We start from the raw sequence: 14,617 nt of genomic DNA on the forward strand, positions 1-14,617 counted from the left end.
CCACAGATTTAGAGCGTTCCAAATGATGTTTCTCGTGGCTCATGTTCCACACCTTGCACCACAAACTTTCCGTTTGCATACTGGCACAGTGTGCCAGCTCGCTTACTTGCCGTTTGCATACTGGCACAGTGTGCCAGCTCGCTTACTTGCCGTTTGTATACTGGCACAGTGTGCCAGCTCGCTTACTTGCCGTTTGCATACTGGCACAGTGTGCCAGCTCGCTTACTTGCCGTTTGTATACTGGCACAGTGTGCCAGCTCGCTTACTTGCCGTTTGTATACTGGCACAGTGTGCCAGCTCGCTTACTTGCCGTTTGTATACTGGCACAGTGTGCCAGCTCGCTTACTTGCCGTTTGTATACTGGCACAGTGTGCCAGCTCGCTTACTTGCCGTTTGTATACTGGCACAGTGTGCCAGCTCGCTACTACAGTAACACTTACTTGCCATTTGTATACTGGCACAGTGTGCCAGCTTGCAACTACAGTAACACTTTCAGCTCGCGAACATACACGAACTTGCCATTTGTATACTGGTGCAGTGTGCCAGCTTGCATGTACATTAGCGCGTAGCATCAACCAACAATCCAAAAGTTTGGTATTGACGCGAGTCACTAGTCTAGGTCATCACGCAAGGTGGCAGTGCGCCCGCCTGGTCGCAAGCCCGCCCCGAGCTCACTTCCGAGTGCGAGCCGTAGCTTGAAATGTTGGTCGTTGGGGTGCTGGCACACTGTGTCAGCGTACAAATATCAAGTGTGTGTAGTTATATGGTGCTGGCACACTGTGCCAGCATACTAATACCAAGTGTTTAGATGAATGGGGTGCTGGCACAGTGTGCCAGTATACAAATACCAAGTGTTTGGATGAATGGGGTGCTGGCACACTGTGCTAGTATACAATTATCAAGTGTATGTGACAAATGTCAAAACTGGGTGCACCCTGAGTGTCCAAAACTCAAGTTTTTGGCCACCCAGGGTGCACCCAGTTTTGACATTTGGGATCCAGTTTTGTCGGCAAAAGTTAAAAACCACCCAGTTTTGACATTTTCCCGTCTCGCATTTAATCTGGAACATATTCAAGGGATTTACATAATGCCGCAGAAGAAATCCCAAGTCATATTCTTTCGCTTTCCATTGCCGTGAAAAAAAAAAAACATTTCATGCAATGGAATGAACCCATGCATCCAACAATACAACCGCATGCTTAATCGTTTCATGTCTACGGTGCTTCATCATCCTCAACATCGTCAGCCATGGTCAATCCAATCCTGGATAACGGCCTTCTGAAACTGCAACAATCCATCCGGCACCTCCATGGTGGGGGGGGGGGAGCACCTTGCAGGTGTCTTCTCTCATATGCTGCCACTCCATTATTAGTTTTGACCACCGGCCATTATCCATTCTAGCAACATCTCCTGCCCAATTACATATAAATGTTAAATCCAGGAAGGCCAGACTGAGTCGTAAAGACTCTTTTTCAGGAAGGTCCTGCATTGGGTTTTTATTTCAAGATGCTTTCAGCCAACTAACAGGTGGGAGGAAACCCACGCGTGGAAGGGGGCAACACTCTATCCCTGTGCTAATGAAAACGGATGACGATTAGTCTCGCTTGCTGTACTGCTTTCTTTTCCCGGCGAGCCAGGGTATGGCACCTCGACTCCCACAGGCAGGGAGTGTCACAACATTTGTGTGATTCACCAACCATCACCTCCATAGCATTGGATTACAGGCCATGTGCATAGCTAACACCAGCCATTATCCAATGTTGCCAAAGGCCCTGCCCAAGCTCACTTACTCAACTTATTAAACTAAAATAAATGACAATGTGATTATAATGCATTGCGTTATGTCGCCTACTTCCTCATAGATACCAGGGTGTTTTCGTTTTTATTCTGTCACTTCATCAAAGTTGTGATATCGGGGTGTTTATATCATTATATAAATATAACTGTTTTCATCATCAATTTACTCAGTAGAGTTGCAGTGCTGCAGTCGGGTTACTCACATATCCATCCATGATCCAGTTGCTGCCCTTGAATTTTGCAGCTGGTGCCTGGCTTGTGATTTTCCAGATCTGAAGGGACAGTCTGGCCTCTTGCCTCTTGTAATTGCCTGGAGGTGACGTGCACCCATCGCATGCGTTAGCGGTATTTAAGAAATCCACTCATTTTCACAAACCATCTCTGTTGTTAACGATTACGTGTGTACGTGAAACAAACGGAAATGTATTGATCGTTATTATAGAAGCTCATTTCATGCTAATCTCTCTCCCTAATCTCTCTCTCCATAATCTCCCCCATTAACACAACTGACGTGCTTGCGTCCGGGGATGGAATTCCTTTCCAGCTCGGACCCCGCCTGCTTGCCCTTCGCCACATATATAACCTCTTGTTGTAACAGCTCTCTCGCTGGTTCAGCAGTTCCGCTGCTGGAATTTTTTTCCACCTGAGGACGACCGCTTGTGTTGCGATCGAAACGTCGTGGTATATTATTTTTAATTTTATTTTTCTACCTATGTGACTTTACTGAAAGAACCAAAAAGTATGGATTCCTGCAGTCATGAAAGCTTCAAATCAAGATCGTTATTGCTCCTGTGGCTATGTGTGTTGGGTGGCCCTCTCGTTAGTGCCCACCCTATATTCTGAAGGTTATGAGTGCAATACCTCATTGGACTCGACTATTCCCATCATTATGACAACGTTGATACAATTAGTACAAATTTGTTTTAATAAATGGAGGGAATAGGACTGCGGAATGGAAATGACTGTTGTAATGTGCCCATCCTTAAATTATTTTGTTAATATATAAGCAATGCAGGAATACCATCGATATTTTAATGAGCAATGCAACTACATTCATAATTTTATATTAATTAGTAATTCCAGCACCACATATCGCAGTTAACAAGTAACCATTATTGTCAGAGTAAAGTCAGAATGGCTGCATGCTATGGTAAACAGAGTGAGTAATGATCTGAGCTGTAATGACTAGTCGGGACGCGTTCCTGGTTTTTGGATTAATCCAAAATGTGGGTCTATAAATGACATTTTGATAATTGGATTTATGTTTGGTGTCAGATTTATTAAAAAATATAATGGTACAGTGAAATAATTTTCACGGCAACACTTCCGTGCGTCTTCTTGCAGAAACGCCATCACGTGATGCAATTTCGATAATACTTGCCATCACTTTTGCTAAAATTATTAACATGTAAAAAATTTTGCATTCAAATGTAAGTTTCACGAATGGATCGCTTCGGTTATCACTGACCACTGCTGCTAGTCGTGGCTGGGATTTTAACTCAGGTCACCTGGTTCATAGCGTAGTGTGCTACACACTTTGCCAATGGCTGCCCGACATGATAAAAATAATAATAAACGAGTGTTCCAACACACAAACCGTTTTCTTGGTTCTTTCGGTAAAGTCACGTAGAAGGGAAGTAATAAAATAATAAAAATAAAACATTTTTATTATTTTATTACTTCCCTTCTACGTGACTTAGTCACGTAGAAGGGAAGTAATAAAATAATAAAAATAAAACATTTTTATTATTTTATTACTTCCCTTCCACGTGACTTTACCGAAAGAACCAAGAAGATGAATCCCTGCAGTCACGAAAGCTTTAAATCGAAACACAAACCGTTCTCAACCATGGCAGTCAATCGGCATGGGCATGTGCTTCGCACGTCCTTCCAGGTGTCATTATTTACAATCCAATGAATGTACACATATATATTTCATGGCCCCTATCTGATCGCATGGAAAAAAAGTTTAGGGACAAAGTACCTGCAAGTTTGAGCGTCACACTGTTGTCTGAGAAGGTTATGTTGACCCTTCCAGTGGCCATATTAAAGCCGTTCACCACAAGCGTCATGGGATTTTTCTGTCCGAGGTGATCGTAAAACCCCTTCCACGTGTAATTCTCTGCAAAGACGGTGTCGGGCACTGTGGAGGAAAGTTATGCGGGTTATGAATTAGTAAACAGAGTGGTGCGATCACCACTCAAGAGTAGCGACAATTTTCTGTGAAGAGGTGACATCCTGCTTGAGGCTTAAGAGATGTACTTTTGGAAATGCCTTTGGATGAGTTTGCATAGGGGGACCTATCAGTGAGGTCCAAATAGGACTCTCAGTTATCTCTGGCCGGCCCCACATTAGCACACAGACACACCATAGTGCTCACGTGCGAGTCGACCGGGTATAAAAGGGCCCGAAATTCGAGAGCGTGATAACTAGAAACGGTGTTCCCAGGTCAAATAATTATCATTCTCCTCTAGTAGCTGATTGGCACAGCTAAGGCACACACATCGATGGATAAATATCCTCTGTGGGTCGTTTCGAAGTGGTCAGACTCGTGAGATTGGGGGCCGTATGAACTGAGGAATCTGACACACAGGCCGTAAGTTCCTCACCCCCTGCTTTAGGATGTCGAAAACTTTATTTGAAAATCATAATTTGTGTAAATGCTAATTCTACCAACGATAATTCTGTAGATAATAACCTATTATTGTTGAGAGAATGTAGGCTAAGGCCAGGAGCATATTACAAATGCCACTGATTTTGTGCACGGTCAATAATTTAGTCTATGCATTTACTTTAAATGTACAATAGCCATACGCACACACATTAATTAATTTCAATTCTGAAAGATATACAACAGCATTGCTTATTGAATGTGAATCATGTAGTGATAGTATATCTGTTATAAGATGTCGTGGGATCTGCTTCCTGATCAAACGATATATCGAAAACAAAGGTCTGAGCTCACATGATCATTGCAAATATTTGCAATTATTTTCTACATTATGTTGTCAAGATCATATTTTTTTTCACGTTCTATTTTTCTCATATGCAGAAGGTGATGTGCGTTTCAGAGGGCTCTTATCTGTCTTTTTATGCGCTCTCTATCTTTCCACAATTATGATAGGTGAATGTTTACCAGGATGAGGATTTTTTCCTGCCACCCAGAGAACAAACCGAGGCACACAATGACACTTGTAAAAAAAAAAAACGTATATATTTCAATCATAAAACTTTCTGAAACTGCAGTCCACAACACAAACCCTTTGCCATCACAGACACAGGGCCTTACCAAGGGATTAAAATATACCCTAGAAAATATCAAAATGCAGCTTGCTGCTAAGAAACAAATGTCCATCTGCAAATAGACATGGCTCGTGTTCCCAGGCAGGTGAGTGGGACGTCTGTGGCCTGACAAAGGAAGTAGTGCAGCGACGGAGGGTGAATTTCCAGGTAAAAAAGATGACGATTTTAAAGCAAGATCACTAATTTTCATAGATATGGAAGAACTCTGTAATTTTACAGGTATAACAAAAAAATCGAGTCAAACGATCAACAGGAAAACAATCCAATGAAACAATGAACATAAAACAGACGAATGATACCTGCCTCCCAGTGACTTACACAAGTTTCTACAGATAAAAGATTCCACATGCAAAGAAAAAAATTCCTAGTAACAAGTGACATGTGCAATGAATGCATGGTCGTAAGCGCCAAATAAGTAGGTCTTATGGGTGGCGATGAACACCTTGGTACGCCCATCTTGCAAGTACAGTACTCTTCAAGAGCACCATGTGAAAATGTTACCATTTATATAAGTTCAGGCATTGGATTCTACAGCAGGCCACACGCTTTTTGTTTACCGCTCGTATATCTGTGAGACCTACAGGACTTGCTGCCAAAGACCAAACAATTCCCCATTAGACAAACGGCAAGAAACAAATTTAGTACCACGAGGTTACACCGGTAATATATTTATGGGCCCTAAACACAATCAACTGCACCTCGGCTGTAAGTTAGACGTTCTGCGTGAAGAATGCATGCAATTGTGTTTCAATTATTGATTTTTCTATAATTATTTGTCACAGCAGTGTGCAGGCAAAAAGGTTCGTTGGAGCATGCAGTGTCAACTAAGGTTCTGTGAAAATGTTGGACTTAGTTACACGGCTGATATTAAAAGACCTATACATATTGCTGTTTTCATCATGGAATAATGTATGTTGACATACCTGGAGGTTTTGGATTAAAGTGTCCAAGGTCTGAAGGAGTCACTTTGTCTCTGTACTTCTTTCCAGCTGAAATGTAAACAAAAATGAGCAAAAAATGTGATCCGGGAGGCTCTTCATAAAAAATATATACAAAAATTTCACCAGAATGTTGCTATCATTGTTACATCAAGTGACAAATAATCCACTCGGATTTGTCACAGAGCAGAGCAACACGTGGTGCTAGAGAATGCCCTCTTCGAATGACCTCTGGTCCACAGTATGGGGCAACACTCCCCCCATCCCGCTTTGCCACTGAGAGTAACGTTGGTCCCATGACAGTCAAATCAATAGATTGTTTTAATTGCCTGAGCTGCAATTTAGTAAATTGAAGTGCAGAACCAAATCTTATAGTGTCTTTGTGCAGTCATTGTTGACCAAGCTGAGACCACCGACTCACTCATCACAGGAGACTTTTCTGGATTGTAATCAGGATTTCAGCGGTGCCAGCCAAGCGCTGAGACCTCTAGGGCCACTCGGGCACCTCTCGTATCTATCAATCGGTATTTTTTTTATATTTATCTCATACGTGTTTCTCTATTGATAGATTTGGCTCCACCATGCAAACATGCAATTTCCATCACTGGCTTATGGCCACTTTTGCAAATGAGTGTTTTCTCATCGAGCAAGGAGACACTGACTTTTCTGTGAAATGTGCCTGCCAGGTGATTGCTTTAAACAGATCATGCGATATTTTGTACTATTATAGTGGGTCCAACTGAGTCGCAGACGTTGTTCCTTTTAGAGGCAACACTTTTATTTGCTACGAAGGGTCGATCCCTCACTCGGGTCTCCGACCACGTGGTTGCCTCATACGACGGAGAGGTTCAGCTTGAGACGTAGAGATTCCCGCTTGTAGATGTTGTGCTTCTCACTCGTAGAATGCAGCGACCCCGGTCCCTCTCCGGGACCCGTCTTATATCCCCCTACGTTCGGGCCGCTCCGACCTCGGCCCCGCCCGCCTTCCCGAACATTCTCGTTCTCTCTCGATCCTTCTCAAGAGCTCTTTCCGGACACGTGATCACCCCCGAGTCCCCCCACCTGGGGCCCCCTGTATAGACATTCCGGATCACGTGGCTACGGGGTCAACCAAAGTGCCATGGCCCAGGGCAACCCTGCCCCTGGGCTGATACTCACCCGTCCCCCTCGGGGGAGCCCCCATCACACGCCGTGCGTGGTGCCCGCACTATCCCAGTGCTCACCAAGCCCCGCTAGGGCTGGTATTACACACAGTCACCCACACGGTGCTGTCCACGATGTAGGAACATCGAACGGCACGACCCATCCAGGCCGGCACCATACAGTAACATCCCTGATGTCACTACACTATCACCTGCTCTTTTAAGCACGCGTGCAAACTGTTATATTCACACATTGAACAGGTGACAAACACATTATTTAGTAAGATAAACTTATTTTTCAAGTGTTCAGGCAAACTTCATTATTTTATTCTGTTACACACTGATCTCCCATCTCCTCCCTGCTCTATATTCTGAAAGAAACCATGTGCGATGGGAACAGATGCCGGGTGTATGCCACAACACTGTTCACATTTCTATAAATCCCATTTGGCCATTACACAGTTACGAGAGCATTAGGCAATCATGAGATAGCAGCCAGCAACGTCCTTTGGACGTATCTGTCCATCCATCCCTCGATCCCTCCCTCCAGCCGGCCAGAAAGCCAGCAAAACTTTTGTCTTGTATCGTAAAAATATGAGAGTACGATAGGCTATCCCGTGCATTTGTGTGGGATCCACAGCCGGAGTAGGGAGGAGGTGTGATGAGAGTGCGACACACGCACAACTTGCACACCAACCAGCCAGGCAGACAGGAGACCAGGCAGGAGGGCCAGCTAGCAAAACTTATTATCCTAATGCAGCGTAACTAAGGATGAAAATATGCCCAGATCAATAGTTCTAATGTTATAAATTAATCGCTTGTCCACTCTGTGCGAACCACACTGTCCAAAGAATCAGTGAAAAGGCAATTATTTTTGCATCTGTAATATACTGCTTTGTTGCAATGGTTAGCGAGCTCGACTCGTAATCCAGAGATCACCGGTTCAATCTCCCGGCGTAACAGTTGAAATAATAATGCAAGTTTTCTAAATCCTCCCTGATCTCTATCCACCAAGCAGTATAAATGTATAAACTGGCAGGTAGCGTGTGATAAAGTTAAGCACACAGTTACTCTCACCTGATCAAAGATGCCTGATCAGCATAGAAGAGTAGACCAAAACACCTCCTATAGGTGCTCTATAAGGCTCTCAACAGCTCCTTCTGTTGGAGGCCTTTGTACTGGCAATGGCAAGATCAGGCAAGTGCAGGGCTGCACCTTTGCCTATACATGTACGTATGCATGTTGAATATAGTTCACACCGTATATAGCCAAGCGTGCTAATCGGAGGTGCAGGGGAAGGACAACAAACTATACACAAAAATCAGTTCTAAAGAAATGCATTTTCAATCTAGATTATTTAAAGTGCATAGCTCCAGTGACTTCCTAATATTGGAAGGGCGTTCCAGACGGCTGCAGAAGCGCATCTGACAGCGTGCGATGCAGTGACCCATATTTGCTCGATGGCTAGTCAAAAGTCGCGAGGGTGACGGGCGTCCTAATACGATCACGTGAACATATCCAAGCACCTCACCATTGCAGACTGGGGGCTTTCCGGTCCAGGTGCCGTTGGGCCCACAGGTGCGGTGCTCCGACCCCCCGGCGAGGAAGAAGTCCTTCTGGCAGGTGTACACGAGCGTGTAGCCCAACGTCGAGATGTCCAGGCCAAGGACGTCCACGTGGGCCGGCGTCTCGGGCTGCCCGCACCTGTGGTCTGTCGCACGGAAACGCTGGATGTAAAATCTTTAGCAAAACGTCGAGCCAAAAATTGTGGAAAAAATTCTGCTCGCCTTACAACGGTCTGGTTTTGCCGAGAAATCTAATCAATTGGCATATCGGCCCCATGTGACATCTTGGTTTGATTGGCCATCTCGGGTGGTCGAGTGTTATAGTTGAAAACATTGACGTTGTAACAACACGATTGAACCCACGATAAATGAATTACACTGGTCAACAAAAAAAAAAAATTCTGGCCTGGACTTTTGCAGCTGTTTTAGACTAATTTCAGGGTGCTGATTCCAAATCTGATCTCAGATTTGCTCTATCACATCTCATTTTATGCTATCGGCATACTCCATTTTCATTGATTTTACCTGAAATTAACTCTGTCACTTATGAGTGCAAGTTGTTGCGAGTCAGTGACTGCTTTAGTATTAAAATATGGTGCTGTATTTTTAGGATAGTGTGTTTATAATATAATTTTATGTAGATATCCACATTTATTTAATATTTTTCTTCTGCAGTTTTTATTGAAAATGCAATATTTGATAGACAAAAACTGATGCCAGATTTGGAATCAGCATCCCAAAATTACCTTAAAACCGTTAGAATACCTTATGCCATAAAAAGTGTGTTGACCAGTGTTATTCATCATATTGGTCGACGAAAGATTACGATTCATAATCTTTCAAATCAAATAAGCACATTTGGTACTCCATTTCGTAATGTGCAAGGCTGTCACAAAGGTGCAATATTTCACAGACGATTTATAGTCTGCAGTAATTTCAGAGTAGTAAGGCGATGTTTCTATGGCTTCATTTGCAGCAAATTTTCACCATTTGGCAAAATTTGGACCGTGATGCCTGCACACATGGATTACCCACTTTATAATGACGCCATGGCATGCATTTTTTTGGTCACTACGCCAGCAGTATTATCCAGGGTGACTGCTTGGCTCGAACCGGGAACCACCATGACAAGTGGCAAACGTGCCATCCCTCGGCCGTGTCACGGTCCATATTCATTGCCATGAAAAAAAAAAACCTGCCACTTAAACAATAGTGAGTGACCTGGGAGAGACAATTTTTGAGTAAAGATTACAGATTGTGAAAAGAGCTTTGACTGCACACACAGGTGTAACAAGACACGCAAACCTGTAAATAGTACACAGTGTCTGTGCATATGCAAAATAACCATTTGCCTATTTTTAAGCAGTGCATTGTGGTCCATGTCAACATGAATTTGAGACGATGCGACCGACTGACAGCAACAGCAGTGATCTAGGACTCATCAGCACGGTGTGGTCACCAATGCACACTGCAGCAGTGTATGCCTCTGAGATCTATATATAAAGAGTGCTGACACCCACACTATGGGGGCCATTAGCTTGGCTATTGCCAACAAAAATCAATAAGATAGCAGACTGTAAAACTATAAGTTTCAAAAAAGACTATTGTTACGATTATTTTTTTACTATAGAGACTATTATTCTATTATGATGGGATGTTATCATAATTTACAGATTTGGCAGACACACAAGTATAATTTAGTTTTCTATTTCACTGATGTAGTTTATGCACACTCAAATATCTCACATAGTAATTTTACATTGATGAGACTTCATATTAGATACCTTACATGTATTGTTTGTGCTTGTATTTCGAATGCACTGTTTTTTATGCATGTATGTTGAACTTCTTTCGCGCCGTACGTAGCCAACGATGCTATTATGGTTCACCAGTCCTGTGCAAATGGCTTTGCTCCAGTAAACTGAAATATGTTACCGATTTTTTTGCACTTAAATCATAAAACTGGACGATGATTATGATATGAAGCACACAATGCGGAAGAGGGGCATATGGTATATGACATAGACACAGAGAAATTCAAGATTCATTGCAACCAGTAATCCACTAATGACAGTCGATCACCCATAAGCATGTGTACCATGTACATTTGACAAGATTAACACGTTGTTATTTGAAACAGTGCATGCATGTATGGTCAGTAAAGCTATATGGTAGGATCTTTTTTGTGTGTGTGTGAGCAGCATTTTAGTGGTTTACACATTGCACCGACAATCACAACACCCTGGGTTCGATTCCCGGCCATACATAACATCAGTGACCAGTGGTATCAGCACTGCTTCTGAGCCTCTTCTCGGTCAACTCAGCCATACACCTGTACCTGGTATGATGTGTAAACGTCAGCACTCAGGCGACAAAAGTAGCCAGGTGTGTTTCCGGTCACACCAGCATCTCAGGTTTTGTGATATGCCTTAATATTAAAGCACTCTGTGGAGGCAGGGAGGGTTGGTGGATCACCGCACACATGTTGTGAAACTCCCTTCCCGCTGGTGTCGATGTGCCATACCCTGGCACGTCAAGTGAAGGCAGTACAGCAAGTAGACTAATGACCACATGTTTCCATTTGTACGGGGATAGAGCGTTGCCCTCTCGCACTCATGGGCTTTCTCTGGGTGAAACGGTTTCCTCCCACATGTATGATATACGCTCATCATACTTGTAGGAACCACCTGGTTCCACCAGCCCACAGGGGATTATTGTGTCCATCCATCGTGCATCCAAAAATGGGTGGGGTGGGGCTGGGTGGAGAGGGGAGGGTGGGGAGGGGCTGGGTGGGTGGGGGTGGGAGGGGTGGATCTGGGTGGGGAGGGGCTGGTCACCTCGTGGTGCCCTTATAAAACTCAACGTTTAACCTACTCACGCCGGCTTGTGCCCGCACTCACAGTCGGCCATATTTGCGAAATACACCACGCCGCCGTTGACCCTGGCCATTGACCGAGCAACCCAACGTTCCTACCAGCTCCCTCCGCAGGAATGTGTTTAAATGGCTGAAAGCATCTTAAAATAAAGTACCCAAAACAGGACCTTCCTTAAAAGAGTCATGCGATGTCGTGTGGCTCCGCTCGATACGTAATTAAATTGTAATTAAATTGTTATTAAATTACGAGCTGCTCATTGGCAGAACTTGCTCCTTTGGTCTAGAAAAACAGGACAGGGTTCTGTCTTGTATATTTAAAAAATATATATAAAACACAACACTGTAAGATTGAAAAAAGAAAAATATAATAACAATTTTAATTCATGTAACAATTATAAACTTTGCAAAAGTGTCTGATTGTTCAATTTAACGTACATGAAAGTAGATTTCGTTTCTGTTAATGATCTTAAAACTCAAGACACAAACAGGTAAACAAAATACTTGATCAAATCCAGGCAGTAGGATTTTTCAATGCACTCATTCCCCCCATAAACAATTCTATTCTTCAAAGGTCAATCAACCAACTATCCCCGTTCCAATTGTTATTCCAGTAACAATGGAAGCGCAATTATTAACATTCGCCCATTGTTGTAGAAGCAGATGCCTCCACACAGGCACACGTTTTTAAAAAATGTGTAATTAATCATAGCACAGTAAGCTTGTTCAGTCGTAAACATGGATATGTGGATATGGGATCAACGTATAATGACTGCATTATTATCCATATTAGATATGCTGTTGTTGCTTCTAAGTGTTACCACTTCAGCACCCCTGCCATCCGAAATATATGCATGCATTTAGAATACATCGTGTCATATATATTAAAATATGTAAACATAAAAACATTATCCATGTGTAATGACAGCAGAGTCAACCTACGGTGTGAGTGGACTGGTGGTCACGGGAGGTAATGACAGGGGAGTCAGCCTGCGGTGTGAGTGGACTGGTGGCCACGGGAGGTAATGACAGGGGAGTCAGCCTGTGGTGTGAGTGGACTGGTGGCCACAGGAGATAATGACAGGGGAGTCAGCCTGCGGTGTGAGTGGACTGGTGGCCAAGGGAGGTAATGACAGGGGTATCAGTTGTGAGTGCAAAGGGACTGGTGGTTACGGGAATAATCGAGAAGGGAGGATGGTCAGGTGACGGAAGAGGACGGTGGAGTCTGCCGGTGGAGTGAGCGTCCAGAGTCAGCGAGAAGGTTCAGGAAGGGGGGCGTGGCCTCAGTTGGTATAAAAGGGAGATGCGCGAGATACTTGGGGCTGTTGCAGTGGAGTCTCCATCTGTGTCAAGTGAACGCGTCTTCAATAAAGTGCCATCTCAAGAGAAGTGTGTCAAGTCGTCATTGCACATGGATTACAGCACACACGCAGGTCATATTGACTGTTAAGAAGAGTGGGCTTTGGGACATGTCACCAGAAGGGACAATGAACCAATGGTCAAGAATCGTCAAGGTGTGGCAACCAAGGAATGGAATACATCTGAGGGTCAGCCGCCTTGGAGATGGAGCGATGAAATCAGTTCACGTTCGGGTGTTAGAAAGATTATTACATCACAGGAGGATCATGAGAGGTGGTGGCTTAGGGTGAACTTCATCCAGCAGTGGATTGAACGTGTCGCTAGAAGAAATGCTGATGATACGTATTGACAAATTATCCGTCATAACGAAATGCACGAACGTATTTACATGTATGGGGGAATGTGTGTTGGTGCAGGTATGTGCATGTGTGTGTTGTGTGGGGAGCTGTACTGTAGTAGTTAGCATGCTGCGCTACAAAACCGGCGGCCTGAGTTTGATTCCTGCTGACGGCCAACACCAGTGACGATTATCTGAACTGGTCCTGGACCTTCCCAAGGTTGACTCAGCCTCAAATGAGTACCTGGTGCGATGCATAAACATCACTACTCAGGAGACAATGGCGGCTGGGCATGGTGTTGGCCACCCACCCCCTCAGGTGCTGGCCTTCATAGGTGCTCGCCAACAGCACGTGTCCCAACTGTCTGTTAAGGCTATAAGGGGGATCTCTCTGTGGATGTGTAAATATACGTGTGACGGAGCGATGAGATCAGTTCATGTGCAGGAGTGAGATGGATTGTGGCATCGTGGAACCGTGAACGATGGGAACAGTGTGGGGAGGTTTTACTCGGCAGCGGTGTGAATCAAAGTGCACCGCTGAGTCGGGCAGTTTAAATCGGGTGAGGCCCATCGAGCTTAAGAAGTAATTTTTTTCCCAATGGCAAACCGGCCAAATCAGCTGATACGGTATGCTGTAGATGCGCAAGACTCCGTGACATAATTGACAAGAGTAAGCAATCGTCTGCCAGGTTGCGTACTTGTCAACCCCTTATCAGTGCCTAAGATGGGGGCCAATCTGAACAGTCTGTTCAGGCTATACGGGAGATGTTTGTATTTTTGTGTGTGGAGCAATAGGGAAGCAGTGCCGCAGTAGTCCGTGCACTGTTTTTACAAACCCAACGATGCAGTTTGATTCCCAGCCACAGATAACAACGGTGGGGAATTACACGGAGACCTCTTCCCTAGGCGAACTCAGCCTCAAATTAATATCTGGTGCAGTGCGAGAGCATCGACACTGGAGGGCAAAGTTGGTCAGATGTGATGCTCAGCACACATCCTTTGTACATGTGTTCAGTTCCAGCCTTAAGAGGCACTTGCTAACAGCACTTGCCCCAACAGTCTATAAGGCTAAACAAGATGCCTTTGTGTACGTGCGCGTGCGTGGGTGCAATCGGTGTCCCACCTGTTCGTGTGCGTTTTCTGCCTCTGCTGAGCTGTATAAATCACAGTACTATCCCAGGGATGTAAAATCTCATTTACAAGGTAATCCTGGTAGTGACATCGAGTCAAATTCCATTTGCAATAAGATGTATATTACATATTCACTGTGTAATGCATTATCGTGAGAAATAATAAAAAAAATA

The 14,617-nt window shown here is 44.1% G+C and overlaps 1 protein-coding gene across 2 annotated transcripts in view; it reads right to left on the reverse strand.

Moving 5' to 3' along the window:
* Positions 1 to 14,617, reverse strand: part of LOC133353404 (CUB and sushi domain-containing protein 3-like) — a 634,534-nt gene that overhangs the window by 17,366 nt on the left and 602,551 nt on the right. For both annotated transcript variants that reach the window (XM_061569655.1, XM_061569654.1), the window contains exons 64-67: positions 8,712 to 8,891; positions 6,024 to 6,089; positions 3,782 to 3,940; positions 2,001 to 2,107 (exon numbers count right to left, since the gene is read on the reverse strand). In XM_061569655.1, the coding sequence (XP_061425639.1) occupies positions 2,001 to 2,107; positions 3,782 to 3,940; positions 6,024 to 6,089; positions 8,712 to 8,891 (512 nt within the window). The remainder of the gene's footprint in view (positions 1 to 2,000; positions 2,108 to 3,781; positions 3,941 to 6,023; positions 6,090 to 8,711; positions 8,892 to 14,617) is intronic.

This window comes from Lethenteron reissneri, chromosome 43 (assembly GCF_015708825.2).
Source record: "Lethenteron reissneri isolate LAM-NWPU_2019-01 chromosome 43, ASM1570882v1, whole genome shotgun sequence".
NCBI lineage: Eukaryota > Metazoa > Chordata > Hyperoartia > Petromyzontiformes > Petromyzontidae > Lethenteron > Lethenteron reissneri.